The 17,463-nt window shown below is 41.2% G+C and overlaps 1 protein-coding gene across 1 annotated transcript in view; it reads left to right on the forward strand.

Moving 5' to 3' along the window:
- Positions 1–12,447, forward strand: part of syn2b (synapsin IIb) — a 74,876-nt gene extending 62,429 nt beyond the window's left edge. The window contains exons 6-13 of the mRNA XM_071528265.1: positions 1,107–1,169; positions 2,532–2,674; positions 2,921–2,995; positions 3,927–4,029; positions 6,896–7,072; positions 7,442–7,508; positions 10,742–11,678; positions 12,294–12,447. Of these exons, the coding sequence (XP_071384366.1) occupies positions 1,107–1,169; positions 2,532–2,674; positions 2,921–2,995; positions 3,927–4,029; positions 6,896–7,072; positions 7,442–7,508; positions 10,742–11,678; positions 12,294–12,447 (1,719 nt within the window). The remainder of the gene's footprint in view (positions 1–1,106; positions 1,170–2,531; positions 2,675–2,920; positions 2,996–3,926; positions 4,030–6,895; positions 7,073–7,441; positions 7,509–10,741; positions 11,679–12,293) is intronic.
- The last annotated feature ends 5,016 nt before the right edge of the window (positions 12,448–17,463 follow it).

The following is a 17,463-nucleotide window of genomic DNA, read 5'->3' on the forward strand; positions in this document are numbered from 1 at the left end:
GTATCTGATCAGTCATAGTTGTTGTGACAAAGATTTAACACAAGAAATACAAGAGATTAAGATTTCACAGAAATAGTGATGGCCAAGTTTGTGAGGCAGACATTAGAAATGGATTTTTTTACTCCCCCCCTCCCCCCCACAAAAAAAAAAAAAAATCAGTTGTACAGTTCAACATTAATGCTTATGGGTCGACGTTTTTCACATACAGCTTGCGTAATCATCAGTGAAATAAACAAGTGGCATTTGAGTCACAAATGCAAATGATGATGATGAAAGTTAATGTTGATTACTGTTCGGCAGTACATGCATTGTCACATTGGTGGGAAATGTACCATAGTTACATGTCAAGACAGCACTTATGACTAATTTTGACAAACACATTGTGTAATCTAAACTTGTCAGTACTTCATTATACTTGTGTTGACAAGCCTATTATTTTGTTATTCATCTGTCAAAAGTAAAAAGTAAAAAGGCAGTTAACGAAATAATAGAGTTTAAAAGAATGCGAACACAAAAGAAAACACACTTTCCCCAAAATGTTCAGCACACTACATGTTCATTTTATTTCTGATATCACGGATGGTGATATCAGAAATAAAATGGTACCAAACAGAACTGAGACTCATGTCATTTTGTATTTAACAGTTGAGTTAGAACAGTCAGTTCAATATTATCTCAAAAGATATCCTTTCACATGGGAATGTTTCCTTGTTTGAACGTTTTATTTGTTCAAATAGACTTTTTCTGTGTCAATATGCCCACTGCAAAAAATGTCCATCTTAAAAAGTATTGTATTGTATCTTTTTTTCTTCCACTTCTTTACAATGCAGTTTCATTTGTTTCAGAATTGTTCATGTTTTTAAGAGTTAGCATTAGATTAAATTACTTGTTAAGATTGATGTTTTTTTGCAGTTCCTGAGTTTGAGCTCTGAGGGTCAAAATATGTACAAGAACTTTATATCCAGGAATGGTGAGAAAGCAGTGAGGCCTGCTCTATTCAGCCACAATTTTTTACCATAGAAGGGCCTGTCCAACTTGTTGAAGAACAGCTGCGTTCATTCAGTATCATTCATCATTATTCATTCAGTTAACCTTTTCTCTTCCAGATTACCACACCAAGCTTTCCAGTGGTGGTGAAGATCGGACACGCCCACTCCGGAATGGGGAAGGTAATGTTGAATCACAGGGATGCTCCCTACCTCTTAAAAGTGACACATCTGCTGTAAAAAAAAACAAACAACCTAAATTTAAACAATTTACAATTTCCTATTCCATCTATAAATGGATGATTTCATCTAAAAGTACACGAGAGGCTTGGTTTTCTTAAATTTGTCAACTTCCAAGCACTGGTTGTAATCATGTGAAACTGATGTCATCAAGCCCGGTTTGTGTGGTTTGACTGGAAGGGGCCTTCATGCAATAGTCAAGTGCAGGAGAGGGCTGTGTGTTGGAGCACACCCATTAGACTGTTGCATCATTTGACAAAGAGCAAGTGTGAGGTGCTTTAAAGACCCCATGAAATGGCATCTTTACTCTCTTGAGTTGATGTATTTCCTGTTGAAACAGGGTGTTGGGGGGAATATCAATCGGGGAGAGAAAGGTAGTGGTAGTTTTATTTGATGGTAGGGGTGGAGGGGTTCAAAAAGTGTTGATTTGCTGCTGGATTGTTCAAAAATCTGTGATGGTTTTACTGGTTGGAATTTATATTTACGCCTACTGGTGCAGCATGAGGTCACCATTAAAGATAGTCTGTTTCCCACAAAGTAGAAGTAATGGGAGGTCATTTCATGGGGACTTTAAAAATCCTCTTTCTCTGACTAATATGAATTATAGAGCCAGTGTGGTCGGCATCATGAAGACCTATTACCATTGAATATCTCACCCTCCTCTGTTTGTCTCCTATCTGTCTTCCCTTCTCCTTTCATCCTTTCTCGATTTCAGCATATCTTCTTCCAATTTCTCTCTATCATTTTCTCCTCTCTCATTGTCCTGGTATTGATCAACTGTGTTAACATTTTCTGGGTGAAAATGGAGTGATGTGTTTATCCTCTTTCTGCTACTGCTCATCGACCCACCGCACTCATCGTCCCCCTGACTCGCTCTACCTGATATTGTGTTACTGCTCTCTGTTTCCAGCTCTCCCTACATCTAGCTGGGCCTCTTATCAGCTGTGACCTTTTTGCCTGGCTCTATCCTACCGTCTTATCTCTCCTGCACCTGTATTTTACTACAGATGTAGCTTTTGTAGAAGTGCCACTTCTTAGCTGCTTGTTTCACTGCTGATGTTGCTTCCCCCCCAGGAGGAATAGTTTGGGAAATGTGCAGTAATTCAGAATAACTGCAGCGTGACGGCACTTCTTCAATAGCTGCCACTGCACTTGTTGGTGAAAGTGGACAATGTGACTCCCAATACATTTATGATTGCCATTGCAGAGCCCACTACACCATCATTTCATCTCCCATCACCCTCTCCTTAGTGACCCTAGCTTTTAATGTCAAATGTATTTCTACACTGTGTTATGCCTCTATAGGTGAAAGTGGACAATGTGAGCGACTTCCAGGACATTGCAAGTGTGGTGGCCATCACTCAGACCTACACCACTACAGAACCCTTTGTAGATGCCAAGTACGACATCAGAGTCCAGAAAATTGGCGCTGACTACAAAGCATACATGTACGTGTGTGTAGTTATTGTCCGTTTTTATTGTGGTCGAGGAAGGGCACGATTTGGGGGAGCGAGTGTGTGTTCTTGTGTGGTGCGTGTGTGTGTGAGCGTACCCGTGTGTACAGTACATTTGTGTGTTTGTGTAAATCTGTCTGCCTTTCTGCCTGTCCTTATCTGCATTTCTGATTTCTGCAAGCAAAGGTTTGTGTTTACAATAATTATATGTACCATTTCTTCTTCTTTTCCCTTTTCCAGGCGAACATCCATCTCTGGTAATTGGAAGAGCAACACTGGATCTGCCATGTTGGAACAAGTAGCCATGACTGACAAGTGAGCGCTCCATCCACATTAGTAATGCACAGGCTGCCCCCATGTCACACTTGTCATCCTTGGGTTACATGTCATAGCTAGTCAAAAAATTATTCACAGCAAATTGGTTCAACTGAATGTATTCTTCACACACAAGTACATGGAAACCAATTTATATTTTTGAGTGGACTAATGTGTATTTGCTTTAACTTGTGTGTATTCTGTGTATGTACAGATAGAGACAGTGGAAATTGAGCTACTGCAGGTTTGGTTTGTAATTATGTGATTTTGACAAGGCATATTAACAGCCCAGGGTGGCCCTTAGGCTAAGGCTAAGATATGGCCCAGGAGTCGTTTTGGTACTACTTTGCCCAGGGCTAAAATGAAGATTAAAGTCAGAATTAGCAAAATTTTGAATGCCATTATGTGGAGTGGTATTTGGCTCATGGCTCTGAGCCCAGCCAGCCTGCAGCTAAGGACTCTATAACAGGGTTAGTCCATTGCTAAATGCCCTGAGGAGTAGCATTTTCTCAGGCATACTGGGTTGAAGCATCTACTTGACAAGTCAATATTAGTGATGAAGCAGTGTGCATGATAAAAACATAAGCAATGACTAGTCAAGGAGCTCTAAGGCCAATTACTCAGTTTGTATAAGAAATTCAAATACAGCTAATGGGTGACTTGGGTAAACAAGAGTGTGGAAGGCAGGCAAACCGTTGTTCCCATTTTCATAAAACAGAAAAAAGTTACTGTTACTGTCCATTTAATATTGTGTACTCACAAGGGAGATGCTATCCTTTTTCACCCACCTCAAGTAACAACTTTAATACAGCACCAGAAATTTACTGTACATGTGATGTTGGGTCTTCCTTTCTGATAAACAGCTACAATGACTCTTATTAGACCTTTTATATGCAAAAAGACAGTAGTCTTGTGTTTCTCTGTGTGCCAGGTATAAGCTGTGGGTCGACACCTGCTCAGAGATCTTTGGAGGGCTGGATATCTGTGCTGTCAAAGCCATCTGTGGCAAGGATGGTAATGACTACATTACCGAGGTGAGAGAAGCACATAAGGGATGGATGGATGGATGGATGGATGGATGGATGGATGGATGAACTTTTTGTGATCTTTTTTGTCTTTTTTAATACAATTACTTAAGTACATATGACATACAATATTGAAAATCGTCTACGTACCCAGCTAAAGCAAATATATAATAAATCCTCAAAAAAGAAAAATCAAAACAAAATGTTACAAAACTCGAAAGGAATCTTTAGATGGGTGGATGAGTCAATTAATTCATAAAGCATTAAATCAAATAAATCAAATAAAAAAGCAAACAGTAGCTCTATATTCGATGCAGCAGTTTGCACAGCTGCCATAGTAAATGGGGAAATGTGTCACTGTATTTATTGACTCCCACCTATCATTTAAAATAATGTACCATGTTGGTGTCAGCCTGCAGGAGCCGTCTTCAGTAAGAATATTAATAAGGAGTCTTAATTTTAGCATGTCTGGCCTAATTCTGAAGTGCTAGGACCTTCGACTGTCTGGGAATAAGTGATTTCAAATAAAATCCAGTCTGATAGCTACAGTCTGATTATATTCCAAGGTAATTCCCTATGGCCCCTCTCTTCCAGTATCTTTTTGTTTCATTTCTCTGTATATGTGTGTATGTGTCTGTATTTCTCAACAACTGCTCTCTCACCTTTTGCTTTCAACTACCACATTCTCACTCTTTGTATTCTCCTTTCACTCTCTTTCCCTCCCACTTTCTTTCCAATAGTTTCTCAGCATATGGGTTTCACGTTTCATAGAAGGCTTGACCACAATGGTAGTGCATAACACATAAATGTAGGAACGAACTTTGCTGTATTGATACATTTCCTCAACTCAAACCGCATGACAAATCAGTGGTTATGTCTCTCAAAATGGAAAATGTAGTCTACATATTCTGACCTCAGCCATCAACATTGAGATAGATCAAACATATTTATTCCAGTTTTGAAGGTAATTGATTATGACACATTATTCAGTTGGATTAAGAACAAATTATTTACTATGGCAGCTTGGCGAAAAGCCTTTCAGGTAGGTGGGAGATTTTGATTAAAATTAACAACAGTAACGACAGTAAGGCATATGAATTCCTAACTAGGGAGAACAGATTCTTTATGCATCCACATAAATAACTTGAAGTTTGAGAAAATTAGTCACTGTCCAGTAGGGTAGCCACTACCCGCCAACCAGTCACTGTGGTTCCCAAGTGGTGTGGTAAGATTGCTCAATTTCTACACATCCCACTCCTCTCCCACTTAGGAAGTAGCTTTGCTGCCAGAATGAAATACAGCACATTGGTAGTTTGATTGAATACCATAGTGGAGAAGATGTGAAAAACATGCCTTACTTTGAGCCATTTCCACTGGAAAATTGGTCTGGTTGCCACAATGATGCAGTAAAATTGTTGTCTGGATATCCATTCACATGGTTGTTGATCAAAAGACATATCCTCTGTCCCCGTTAGCCACAGTCTGGCTGCCACAAAGATGAAACAGTTGAGTTATTGAAAATCTGCCCTTATGGTTGTCAGTGACTGGACTGATCCCATAGTTCACAAAGAAACAGTGTGTACAATAAATTCTCACTACTTGATCACTAATTGAGCTGGAGAATACATGTGTTTGTGTGTGTGTGTGTGTGTGTGTGTGTGTGTGTGTGTGTGTGCGCGTGCAAGTGTGTGTGCATGCCCACATTTGTGCATGTGCATGCATGTCATTTGTGTGCGCACATTTGTTTCTTCCTTTATAGTGATCGATTATCATCTTCCCCAAAACAAAACCAGCTTGTTGCCATGGGGATTTCACTTGAGAAAGCTCTTTCAGACTAGTTTGATGGTGGTCTGTCCCACATTGCCATGGAAATGTTCCCTTACTGTTTACTCTCATGGCCAAGTCTAGTAAGTCGATGAAGACTTCTCGTTTTTGTGTTGACAAATTTCTCTACTGCTGCTGGCTTTACCTGACAGTTATGAATGAGACTCAGGCTGGCGCAGGACGTGAGGGAAAATAAATTGCTTCAGGATCCATGCAGTGTTTCCCAATTTGTCAAAAGGTTTCAGAACACTAAGCTCAGATGTCAGGGCCAGGATTTGAGCCTAGTTTTACACTTACAAAAGATTTTTCTCTGGAAATCGCTGTTGAAAAAGAGAACTTAAATGGATGTGTCACCCAGTTAAAAAATGTTCATGTACTTTATCATTTACTGCAAGGTGGCCCGCTTTGACAATAGCCTTCTTTCATTGTTAACTTGCTTTACGTTTTGGTTGTACCACAGGGTAGATCTAGATCCTGATCCTGTTAAATACATTTAAATAATATATTAACTGTTTGCTGGCTTCACAAGGAGGTGGGGTAGGCATCACCCGCTATCTGCATTCACAGCAAGGACATGAGCGTGTTCAAATAAATGGTTAAACATCACAATTTCATATTAAGAACTTAGGCTAATGCCCTTATTGTCATTATAGTTCACTTCTACTTTTCAATCAGAAACTCAATATCATTGTGATTCAAAAATCATTTCTGTTAATGTATTAAATCTCACTTAACTAAACAAGTTCACAGAGAAAACAAGCGTATTTACAGCAACAACCTTGGGGAGTATTTATTTTGTACCTGGGAGAAGAGGTACAGTCCTAGACACACCTAGCAGCTGTTTAGCACAACTGTAGTCTTGCACTATTGATCGCTGTGCTGTTACACAGGAGCAGATGGAGATTAAGTGCCTCACCTTTTGTTTGCTTACCTGCACAGATTTTGTCAGCCAGTCTGGAGATTCAACCAACTACCTTCTGGTCACAACCTCACATTTTTTAACCAGAAGGCAACCATTGTCTAACATGATGCCCATGTCGTGTTTGTCCAGGTTGTGGGTTCATCTATGCAGCTGATTGGTGACCACCAGGCAGAGGACAGGCAGCTGATCTTAGAGGTCGTGCTGGCTAAGATGAACCAAGCCCTGATCGCCAAGGCATCTGGTGCGGCCCGCTCGCCTGCCCGCTCCCCTCAGGGCCAGAAGCCCACCACTGCACAGCCCCAACAGGTAAAGGCTCCATATAATGTCTGATGACACTGGAAATGCATAGTCACACATAGTCCATATACCAGTAAATACTGTATATAAGATGTGTAGCGTAGATCGCCTAAAATTCATAGCTATAATAGGCCTTTGCTTCAATTTTCCTTCTGTGTATGAAAAGGCAGAAGCAGGTTCTCAAAAAAGAACACCAGTATTAGTATACAGAGGTTTCTGCAGGGCGTTAATGCCTGTAGTATAATAACTTAATTGCAGCAGCCCTTCACAGTTCACTGCTGATGCCTCCTTGCTTGACCACAACTCCCATGTTTCCCTTTCTCTCACACTTTCTCTCTGGCTTTCTTTTTCTCTCTTTCTCCTCCATGTCTGTTTCAGAGTGCTGCCCTTAAAGAAGGAGTGGCAGACCCAAACAGGACCCCGGGCCAGCGGCCTCAACCTCAAGGTTGTCTGAACACTGTTCTCCCTTGTAATGCCAATGCTGCTGCTGTAGGACCAAAGCAGGTCTAGGATACACTTTCTGAATCAATTATGGGAAAGTTCACACTCTCACAAAGTTGAAGAGATTTTTCTAAAAGGAGTATCCACCATTTGACAAAATGTAACAACTATTCTGTCCCCATTGAGTTATATATTTGATATGAATATATATATTTGAAGGTTAGTTAACTTAGAACATTTGCTTAAAATAAAAATTTTGAGGATTGAATTATCTTCACGTTGAAACATTTTGTAATGAATATAGTGTTTTCAACTCCTTGGAGCTCTATAGAATTTTTGAGTCTGAGATACAGTATGGACAAGAAACATGCAGTAAAAATCCCACTCCTAGTCAGAGGTATTAATCTTTTGAGGGAATATAGAGAAGCAATGTCCATCTTCATTGCCACAAACTATTGCACTGGTGCCATGGCTTTGATCAGGAATTTATGGTGATGATCATTCCAGTAATTTGAGTCTAAGAAAAGAAAAGTCCTACGCTGTCTAAGCTATGGCCTTGTCTCACTTTAACTCATGACCTTTGCTTGAATTAACAAGCAAATGTACAGTGCACTTGGCCAATGTGTTGATTTTAATTGCTGCCGTAGTTTCTGTGTTAGTGTGGTGATGTTTGTGCTCAGGGCTGTTGTGTTAAAACTAAATGTGCCTGCTGAAAGCAACGGTAAAACAGCTTTTTACATGGTAAATGAACAAAGCCATTCTTGGAAGTGATTATTCTGCCTGTTTTTATCAAGGTGTGCACGCCTGTGGGTGTGCCTGTGGATGTGTGTGTGTGTGTGTATGTGTGTGTGTCTGTGTCTGTGTGTGTTTGCATGTTAATTATTGCTCATTATCTCTTTGATTCATTTTTTTCTTATTTTGCATGGATGTGGCAAATGCCAGTATCTCATGTAGTGTGTACTTATTAAGTATGTGCTGGTTGTTTTATTAATGCTGTGCCAGTGATTTGTTAAAGATTTACATGTGCCTACAGTCTAAAGATGTTGTCCTAATACTTCTATGGATGTGCAGATCAGATTACTGTGTAATTCATTTGAATCTTATATCAGAACAGCATTGCCTTGCCAAGATAATGATCCAACACTGTGAAGGATAATTGGATATATTGGCAGACGTGAGCTTATTTTGGTAACAAATATGGATATTTTGTTTATGATTTTTATGCATTCTTAAACAGAATGTATAATCATTTCTTCAGTGCGTTTGCTGCTCATGATCACTGTGTAAACTGAGTTTTGGTCAGCTCGGTTGGGTTTCTGTCTTGGTGATTAATGCTCTGCTTTTGATTCCAATTCCATTTTATTCCAGCATCTTTAAATCCAGTACTTTGTTATGGTGCGAACCTTTTCCTAGTAAACAAATGGTTTTCCTCTCTGTCAAGCAATAAAGTTCCCCCTGCAAGCTCTGGATGCTTTATGAATAATTGTTTGGTTTTGTTTTTTGTTGTGTTGATCCTCTAAAATTAACCTTCGTTGTTCTGTGTTGTGGTACCTGAGACAAGACAAAGTGACTTTATACGGTACACAGTACATATTTTTTCTTGGCAATTGCAAAACTTGGTTACATATTCAATGAAAAGTTGCAAAGAAAATAATCATCCTTTCTTTCTCTGCATGATCATACCTTATTTGCCTGGATCCAGCCCCTTGAATCACTGATGTTTGCTCTTATTCATATTCGCTCATCTCGAATACTTTTAAACATAGATTTGAATTACATGATCTGGCTACAGCTATCATTGAGGCTGCTTTCCTTAGTCGAAATCTGTCCTGATCAGTGCAAAGAGTTTGATATAATTTGCAATGACTTCTCTAGTCATCTGGGCCCATGTAAACACAGGTCAAAGGCATTGCTAGTTTGTTTGCCCACAGCGCTGCCCAGAAAATCTAAATCCAATCAGGTGCTCAATACCTGCATGTCTGAACTGCCTCCTCGAAGAAAAAAGTCAAATATGAAAATTCAAACTCTTATTGTAAACTAGCAAATATGAACAAAAAAAGCGTAAATTAGGGGGTTGCATCCAAGCAAATTTCTTATTGTGTCATCCTTTGAACATTCTGTTTTGTGTACAAATGCTATTTTCTTTGGTTTTTATGTGTCGTGAGTCCCAAGCAACCATTGGGATGCTTAATGACAAACACTGATAAAACGTAAGACTCATAGCCATTCAACTGCCATTCACTTGAGAAGAATGACTGTCTGAAAATGCCTGGGATGAATTTTCATGAGCTTTGTAGGAGTAAAATCATTCGACAACAAAAAGAATATTTCATCAAAATGGACCCATTTCACATGTAATCGTAATCTAACAGCACTGAGTAATACATAGAATATAGAATATACTTTCCATACTGTCTTGAAAGAAAACCTTTTAAAGAGGGTACAACACTTTACACTCACACTATAGTTTGCCAAAAATTTGCATCCAGAAACTAAATGAGCCTTGTGCTTGGATGATCTTTGTGCTTGGCAGAGCCATTGGAAACTCATCCCTGCTCAGTACCTTGCTGCTCAGCATGTATATTCGCTTGATTCCTTTGTATTGCATGATGGGTTTCTTTGCTGCCTGTGTTTGAGTCAGTGAATTGTCTGATATTCGTTCCCTCTCTCTCCTCTCCTCTTCTTGTTTCCTCTGCTCTCTCTCATTCTTATCCTTTACCCTCTCCCTTCCTCTCCTCTTCTCCTTTCATCACCATGCCACCCCCTCATGGTGGTACGAGTTGCTGTGCATGAAAGCAACCAACAAATAGCACGTTAGGTTTAAACTTTACTCCCCACACCATTCTCTTAGCTGTTGATCTGCTACCCCCTACTGGTCATTATAATCCAAGCATTCAGGGCCTGCTCTGCCCCAGGCTGTACTTGAGACAGATGAGGTTCCCAAGTAGTTAGGACTTGACATGAATGTGAGAGGTCATTGAGTGAATGGGCATGTTCGGACCTTTGTTGCAAAGCTATCAAACTCATTACCTGTATCATGTTCTGCTTTGGTCTCTTGGTGAGTCTTAGAGATGCTTGGTTTGTCTAACTGGAACGCTGAAACAACAGGTGCTGGATTTAAAAAAAAAGTTATTTCTTTAAATGTTCTTTCTCGTTTCTTGTTTTTGCCTTTCTGTGTGTATTAAATAAGCATAGAATCATAGAATGTAATAGAACTGTGTTATTCAAATGCTCCAGGTGCACCAGTGAAATCGCAGAGTGTGGACCCAGCATCGGAGCCACCTAAGAGAGCATCTGAACCAGTACCAAAGCCCAGCCAGGCCCAAAAGCCTAGTCAAGGTCAAGCTCAGAAACCGACCCAGTCTCAGAAGCCGAGCCCCATCCAGAAGGCTGCCTCTGTTACGAGGCCTCCAGTGCAGAGGCCTCCCCCAATGACGAGGGCACCATCAGTCACAAAACCGGCCCCAGGTTCTGCTTCCATCCCAGCCAAAGCTTCACCACCAACCCCTGCCCCAGCTAAAGCAACAACCGCAGCTCCAGGCTCTCCCCCGACCAAAGCGGCGGCCGCAGCTCCAGGTTCCCCCCCGACCAAAGCGGCGTCCGCAGCTCCAGGTTCCCCCCCGACCAAAGCAGTGGCCGCAGCTCTAGGCTCCCCTGCAGCCTCAGCTCCAGCCCAGGCTCCTGCCCCAGCCTCTCCCCAAACCCCAGCCGCTACCACAGAGCAGCCCAAGCCCCAGCCTCAGGTCTCCCCATCCCCAGCTCCCGGCAAACCGAAAGAGCTGCCCCCCAAACCCACACCACCCGCAAAACCCATCCCTCCCGTACGCAGGAATTCCAAGCCGCAGCTCCAGCCAAAGCCGCAGACCCCGCCCCCACCCAAAGCCATTCCCAAACCTCAGCCCGATGCCCAAGCCCCAGCCCCATCTCAGGCCCCCGATACCGCCTCAGCCCCTTCCCCGGCCCAGGTTCAATCCCCAGCCAGAGCTACCCCGTCCCCGCCTAAGGTCCAGTCTCCAGCTAAAGCTCCGCCCCAGGCAAAGCCGGGCTCCGCCTCCCCAGCCCCAGCCTCAAACCCTGAGCCCATCCCAGCTGAAGCAGGTGAGGCCCCGGCTGAGGGCCAGCCCCCTGTGGAAGAGCAGCCAACAGGCCAGCAAAAGACCCATCCTCTGCTGAAGTAAGGGCCGTATTATCAACACAGTGTTGATAATGCAAAGACGTGCATTTGAATGGACCGTACTGTTGTCTTTAAGACATTATCAAATTAATGATCATTTTCCCTGTAACAAGATAATGTCTGTGTACAAGAATTTAATGTTTTGAAGACATAACGCAATTGCTAGCATCACTAAAATATAACTTTGCTAAAGTTGCTTTGTATAAATAACTTACTGGGACAGTCCAGACAGTTACCTGCTGAAACCAAGTGTAATCTATTTGTCATGTTTCTCAAGGACTGTTGTACAAGTGTTATAGTTTAATGAGGGTGTGTGACTTTGTGTCCCTCTTATGAGAATTTTCCCTATTTGTCTTGCCTCCTCCCTTCTCTCTCCTTTCATCAATCCCTAATCACTTACTTACTCTTTTTTCTCCCTTCGTTCCTCTCTCCCTTCCTTCCATCCCTCCTTCCTTCCATTTCCCCCTCCCCATTTCCTTTGTTTTTTCTCTTATCTTGCCCCCTCTTCACCTCCTTCCTTCCTCCCTCCTTTTTTCCCTCCCTCCCTTTCACCCCTGCCCTCCCGAATTCCTTCCCATTCCTCCCTCTCTTTTTTTCCTCTCCTTGCCTTCCCAGTAAGTCCCAGTCCCTGACCAATGCCTTCAACGCCTTCAGCGACTCCTCTTTCTTCCGCGGGGGCTCGAGCTCGGGGGGCGACGGCCAGGACGAGGCTAAGGCCGAGACCATTCGCAACCTCCGAAAGTCTTTCGCCAGCCTTTTCTCTGACTAGACACAGCCGAGCAGTAGTCAGCCCCCCTGTTGATTCGGCCCCTTCTACCATTGGCCATTGATGACTTGATTGACATTTAATGTGAACCAGTCTGAGATTTAACTTTGTGTGTTAACTGTACTGTATTACCTCCGTCCCAGTCCCTCTTCTCAGACCCATATTCCTCCACCTCAGCTTCTCTGTGTGTAAGTATCAGTGAGGCCTGCTGAGTAGGATGTTCAGTGAACGGTTTTATGCCAGAGTAATGGATTGAAGGAGTTACGTCATTGAAATAGAATAGGATAGAATAGAATAGAATAGAATGGAATTGAGAAGAACTTTATTTTTCCCAGAGGACACTTCAGGAACACTTTCTGAAGTATATGAAAAGTAAAATATAATATTCATGAATACAGATAGAGCATATAGATATTTATATATATAACATATGTAATCGTAACATATAAATATGGAGATAAGCCAATATTTACTGGCAGAGGAGAAATTCCAGTAGCACTTTTAAATTAGCTTTTGTCAGTGACATAACTCTTTCATCCTATGGCTGGATTTATACAGATATTTGAAAAATATGACATTTGACATTTGATTTGGTGGTTTCCTCCCATGGTCATTTCACAGTGAAACGATTTTGGTCAGTTAAGTGATAGAAAGTCAGTAAGTCAGTAAAAAATATTTATTTAAACCGTCTGTTGCTGTGTAAATCCAGCCTTTATGTCTCTGGTCCTTGGCTACTGACTGCTGTGCTCATCATTGCCATACAGTAGCCCCCTTCGTCTAAAAGCCTTGAAGTGTGTTGTCGTGTGAGGGAGTTGGATATATGTGTGTTCATCTGTGTTCAATTCTTATGCATGGCTCCTCCAAGTGGCTCAGTGTGACTTTTGGAGCAGAAGGGAGTTCTATCAGTGTTGAGTTTTGCCCTCCATTGCCTCTCTCTCTCTAGATGTTGTAGCCTTATTGTGAAGATGTTGTTTTCAATTCACAGCTAGATTTGTTAGCTGTGCAGACCTGGGTCGAGTACAACTTGAAATCCATTCGTGTTTGTTTTAGTCAACTTTGATTGAGTTTGTTGCACTTTTGGGTGCTTTTGGATTGGCCCTATTGTGCCAGACAAAATAAATCAATCCCAGAAAGTAATTGAATGGATTTCTAATAGTAACTGGACCCATGCCTGTAGCTGTGACTGGTGATTCTTGTTTCACCTCTGTGTAGATCTATCAGCAGTAGTGTGATTTGTTGATTATTCTCATAAAAAGACATTGAGACAGTAGTGCAATAACACCTCGACATGACTGTTGAGCGCTGTCACCCTATTATAAATATGATCATACATACAGGACCTCTATATCCTATCTTTTAAATACCTTACTCTTACTTTCCCTTTAAGGATCCTATTCAGTGGCGACTTTCCAGGCTGCCTTAATTGCAGTCAACAGCTGGATATCAGATTAATATGCCATATTAAATTGTTGGTTTTTGTATTGTGGGATTAAAAGACTGAGGTTTAGGCAACCTGGAATGCACCCAGTACCTTGACTGGTCATTATCAATTAAGTTGTTGCGTTTCAGGTTTGTACATGTAAAAGAATCTCAGTGTCTCTAGCACTTACAGGACTGCATATCAACCCCCAGTTTATCCATTATCAATATCATGTTACAAGTAAATTATAACATATTGTATTGTATTTGTATGTATGTATGTATGTGTCATCTCAGGAGTTTATTTTTTGTAATATATCGATTGATTTATTTATTTTTTTGAGGCTCCATATTTACGGTACAATATATATTGTTCGGTTTGTATTGTGTTTTTATTTGTAACGCAATACTGCTTTGCATGACCTGGTGACTGATGATGTTTTTTCTGTACAGATAAAAGTTAATAAAGATGTGGTTCCATCATTCCACTAATTCACTAGTGAGATCCATGGTGATGGTGGCGTTTTTATTGTGACAAGTTTTGCTTTATTTGTTACAGCAAATAGTTACTTTTGATGCTAAAAACCAGCATACACTGTAAGACTGTCATGGAAAAGTATCATTAGTGACCTCAGGATCATATTGGCATTCCCTCAGCATACAAAAATTGTATCTGTTTTATTTGTCAATGTTTTAGTACAAAGGTGTGCTTACCAGTGCTAGTACCATTGACTGCAAGTCAATGGTACAAAGTCTGCATTTAAAATGACATCAGTGTTTCATCCATACAGTACACCCTTGTGTGTTTCTGCATCTGCACCAGTAAAGCAGGCTATTATATTTAATATTAATACCACAGTATCCCAGACAACAGTGTTATTAACACCATTCATCTGTATGCTTCAGCCTGGGGACCGCTGCTCAGAACAGGACAACTCAGCAGGTGAAAGATATCTACCCAAAGAAGGCACTGGAGCACATGGATCACTAATTCCAATTTAATGTAATAGGTTTAAGTCCTTGACCTATTAAATTAAATTATAACTAGTGATCCGTGTGCTCCAGTGCCTTCTTTGGATAGATATCCAAATACTTCCATATGTTATTGTTCATTGCACCCATCTCAGGCAACAAATTTGTCCACTTTTGAGCTGTAAAAAATGAAAGATATTTTAAATATTCTTGATGGCCCCAAACTGGTCTCCAACCTGAGAGGTAAAATGTTATCAGTGCCTACCATCAGTCCCAAACACCTCAACAACTGCAAATTGAGTGAGCACAGATTCAGCACAATCTTCCACATTAGTAAAACATGGCTAAAAATTGTGTCCCTTGCGTTAAGGAAGCCATCAGATTTTGTGATGTAAGTAAGTAATGTTGATCCAATAGGGAAATTCCCTTTTGACTTTTGACAGGAGTTCAGAGGTCAGGCTGAGTTACAGAGCAGCCCTGGGGCTGGTAGGGGCTCTGTATGTTGCTCGAGGACACTTCAGCAGGGCGGATGGTTGCCTAGACTTGAACCTGAGTTGTCCAGTTGAACCACTAGGCCACCTAGGGTGTCCATGATTTTGCAATCACAGACAGATTTTGATGGCTTCTGTGAGTGATGGTTGTGTTTTCTCCTCATTTCACTGCCAAGTCACTGATAGCTTCATCTGTTTCACAATATTTGCAGCACCTCTCTGCCATCTTGTAGACATGCTTGTAATCAAATTACAGGTGTCAGTTATCAACTGGCAGGCATAGTAATGTAAATGATCAGTATGCATGAAGGCATGCCAATCTCTTAGAATATTATTGAAAGTAAGAATATTAAAGTACCATGAATCTAAAGACAAGTATACACTGCAAAAATAAGGCCTGATCTGATTTCAAATTGCACGGATATTAAAATATTGGGATCTAAGTATGCAATCTAACAAGTCCTGCAGTGTCAAGAAGCCCTTTTCGGGGATGGCACGAGAATCACTATCAAAGATTCAGGCCCAGTGATCTTTTTTAGAGGTTTTGGGGTGTTGAACTATCTATTCCTGACCAGCAGATGGCACTGTATGCAGGTGGAAACATCACTAAATACAGTATCTCTCATCTGCAGAGGTGTTTCATGTTGCTCTCTGCACATGTGTGCGTGTGTGTGTGTGTGTGTGTGTGTGTGTGTGTGTGTGTGAGTGATTGTGTGGTTGTGTGGTTACATGCCCTTCCATCAAGGCATCTTTGCAAATGTTCAAACTAGAGCCATGAAACAAAAAAGTGTTCAAAAAGTGAATCAACATCCTCACTCGAATTGGCCTGCAGGGAGCGCTATACCAAATGTGAAAAGTGAAAATTGAAAAATATTTTCTAACATCCTGCATCCTCTAATCATGAAACTTGGTACACAGATACAGAAAACCATCACTCCCAAGGTCCAATAAAGTCTGCCATTATATGATGTGAAACACACACACATACACACATATATACACACACACATGCCAGCAGACCCAGAGCACCGGAGACAGAGGAAGAATGCTCTGCTCTCGGTCCAGGCGACAGTCAGTCAGCGGAGAGGCTGTGGGAACTTCACAGGCCCCGTCTCCGTCATGGCTGGGCCCACACTGCTCACTGGGACACAGGCGTGGGCGGCGAATTCACCAGAGCAAGCCTATACTAGCCAAACCCTGTTTGTCTTGGTGCTCATCCCAACCTGCTGGAGCCAGAGACATAGAGACATATACACAAGAGGCTAGTTGAAAGGGAAGGAGTATGCACAGGAGGGGGAGGGAGCAACCGTTAATATGGTTAAGGAAAGAATTCTTAAAAAAACAAAACAATATATAGATATAGTTTTTTATATATTCCAAGGAAAAACAAACCTTTTTCTCCCAATTTCTCATGTCAAGCCACCTATCATTGATGACTGTTGATTTCTAGGGTTCCATTTTCATCATGCTAATACAATTTTGAAAGAGTTATGGGAACGGCTTACTACTGTCCTAGACCTGAAATATGATTTATTAGTTCCATTTTATCATTATTACTGTGTCATGACATTGTGGGAGAGTTTTGCAAAGATACAGAGGCACTTTAGTGATGAACATTTTAGGACACCAGAGCCCTTCTCTATATCCACCCAACGCAATACCGCTGAGAACGCTCCAGTCAACTGTATAAACAATCAGAAATTATTGCTTCGTTTTGTTTGTGACAGCAAAACTCTCAAGGGCATCGTTTTTTAGTTCAGTACAAAGAGATTCTGCATGGGGAGGACTAATGTGCATGTGATACTGTGTGTGTGTGTGTGTGTGTGTGCGTGTGTGTGCGTGTGTGTACGTGTGTGTTTGTGTGCATGTGTGTGTGTGTGTGTGTGTAAATAAGCAAAGTGTGCCAGCTGTCTTGGTTCCTCTTCACAGTATTGAGTTATGATAGCTCAAAGGAAATTGCATGTTGAACAGTGTGAGTAGTCAAGTTCAGCGGTTCTCAACCAAGAAAAGTAAAGAAAAATGCAGCTTTTACTTTTTGCTACCCTGATTTTTAATAATCATAAACAATTTATGACAGTTTTAAACACAGTGTGCAGTGGGTTTTTGAGTCTTGCCAAAGTGTGTTGTGACCTGTGAA

The sequence above is a fragment of the Centroberyx affinis genome, unplaced genomic scaffold (assembly GCF_046629955.1).
Source record: "Centroberyx affinis isolate AG114_WGS23_722 - 3 ecotype Tasmania unplaced genomic scaffold, CSIRO-AGI_Caff_v1 ptg001645l_1, whole genome shotgun sequence".
Lineage (NCBI taxonomy): Eukaryota > Metazoa > Chordata > Actinopteri > Beryciformes > Berycidae > Centroberyx > Centroberyx affinis.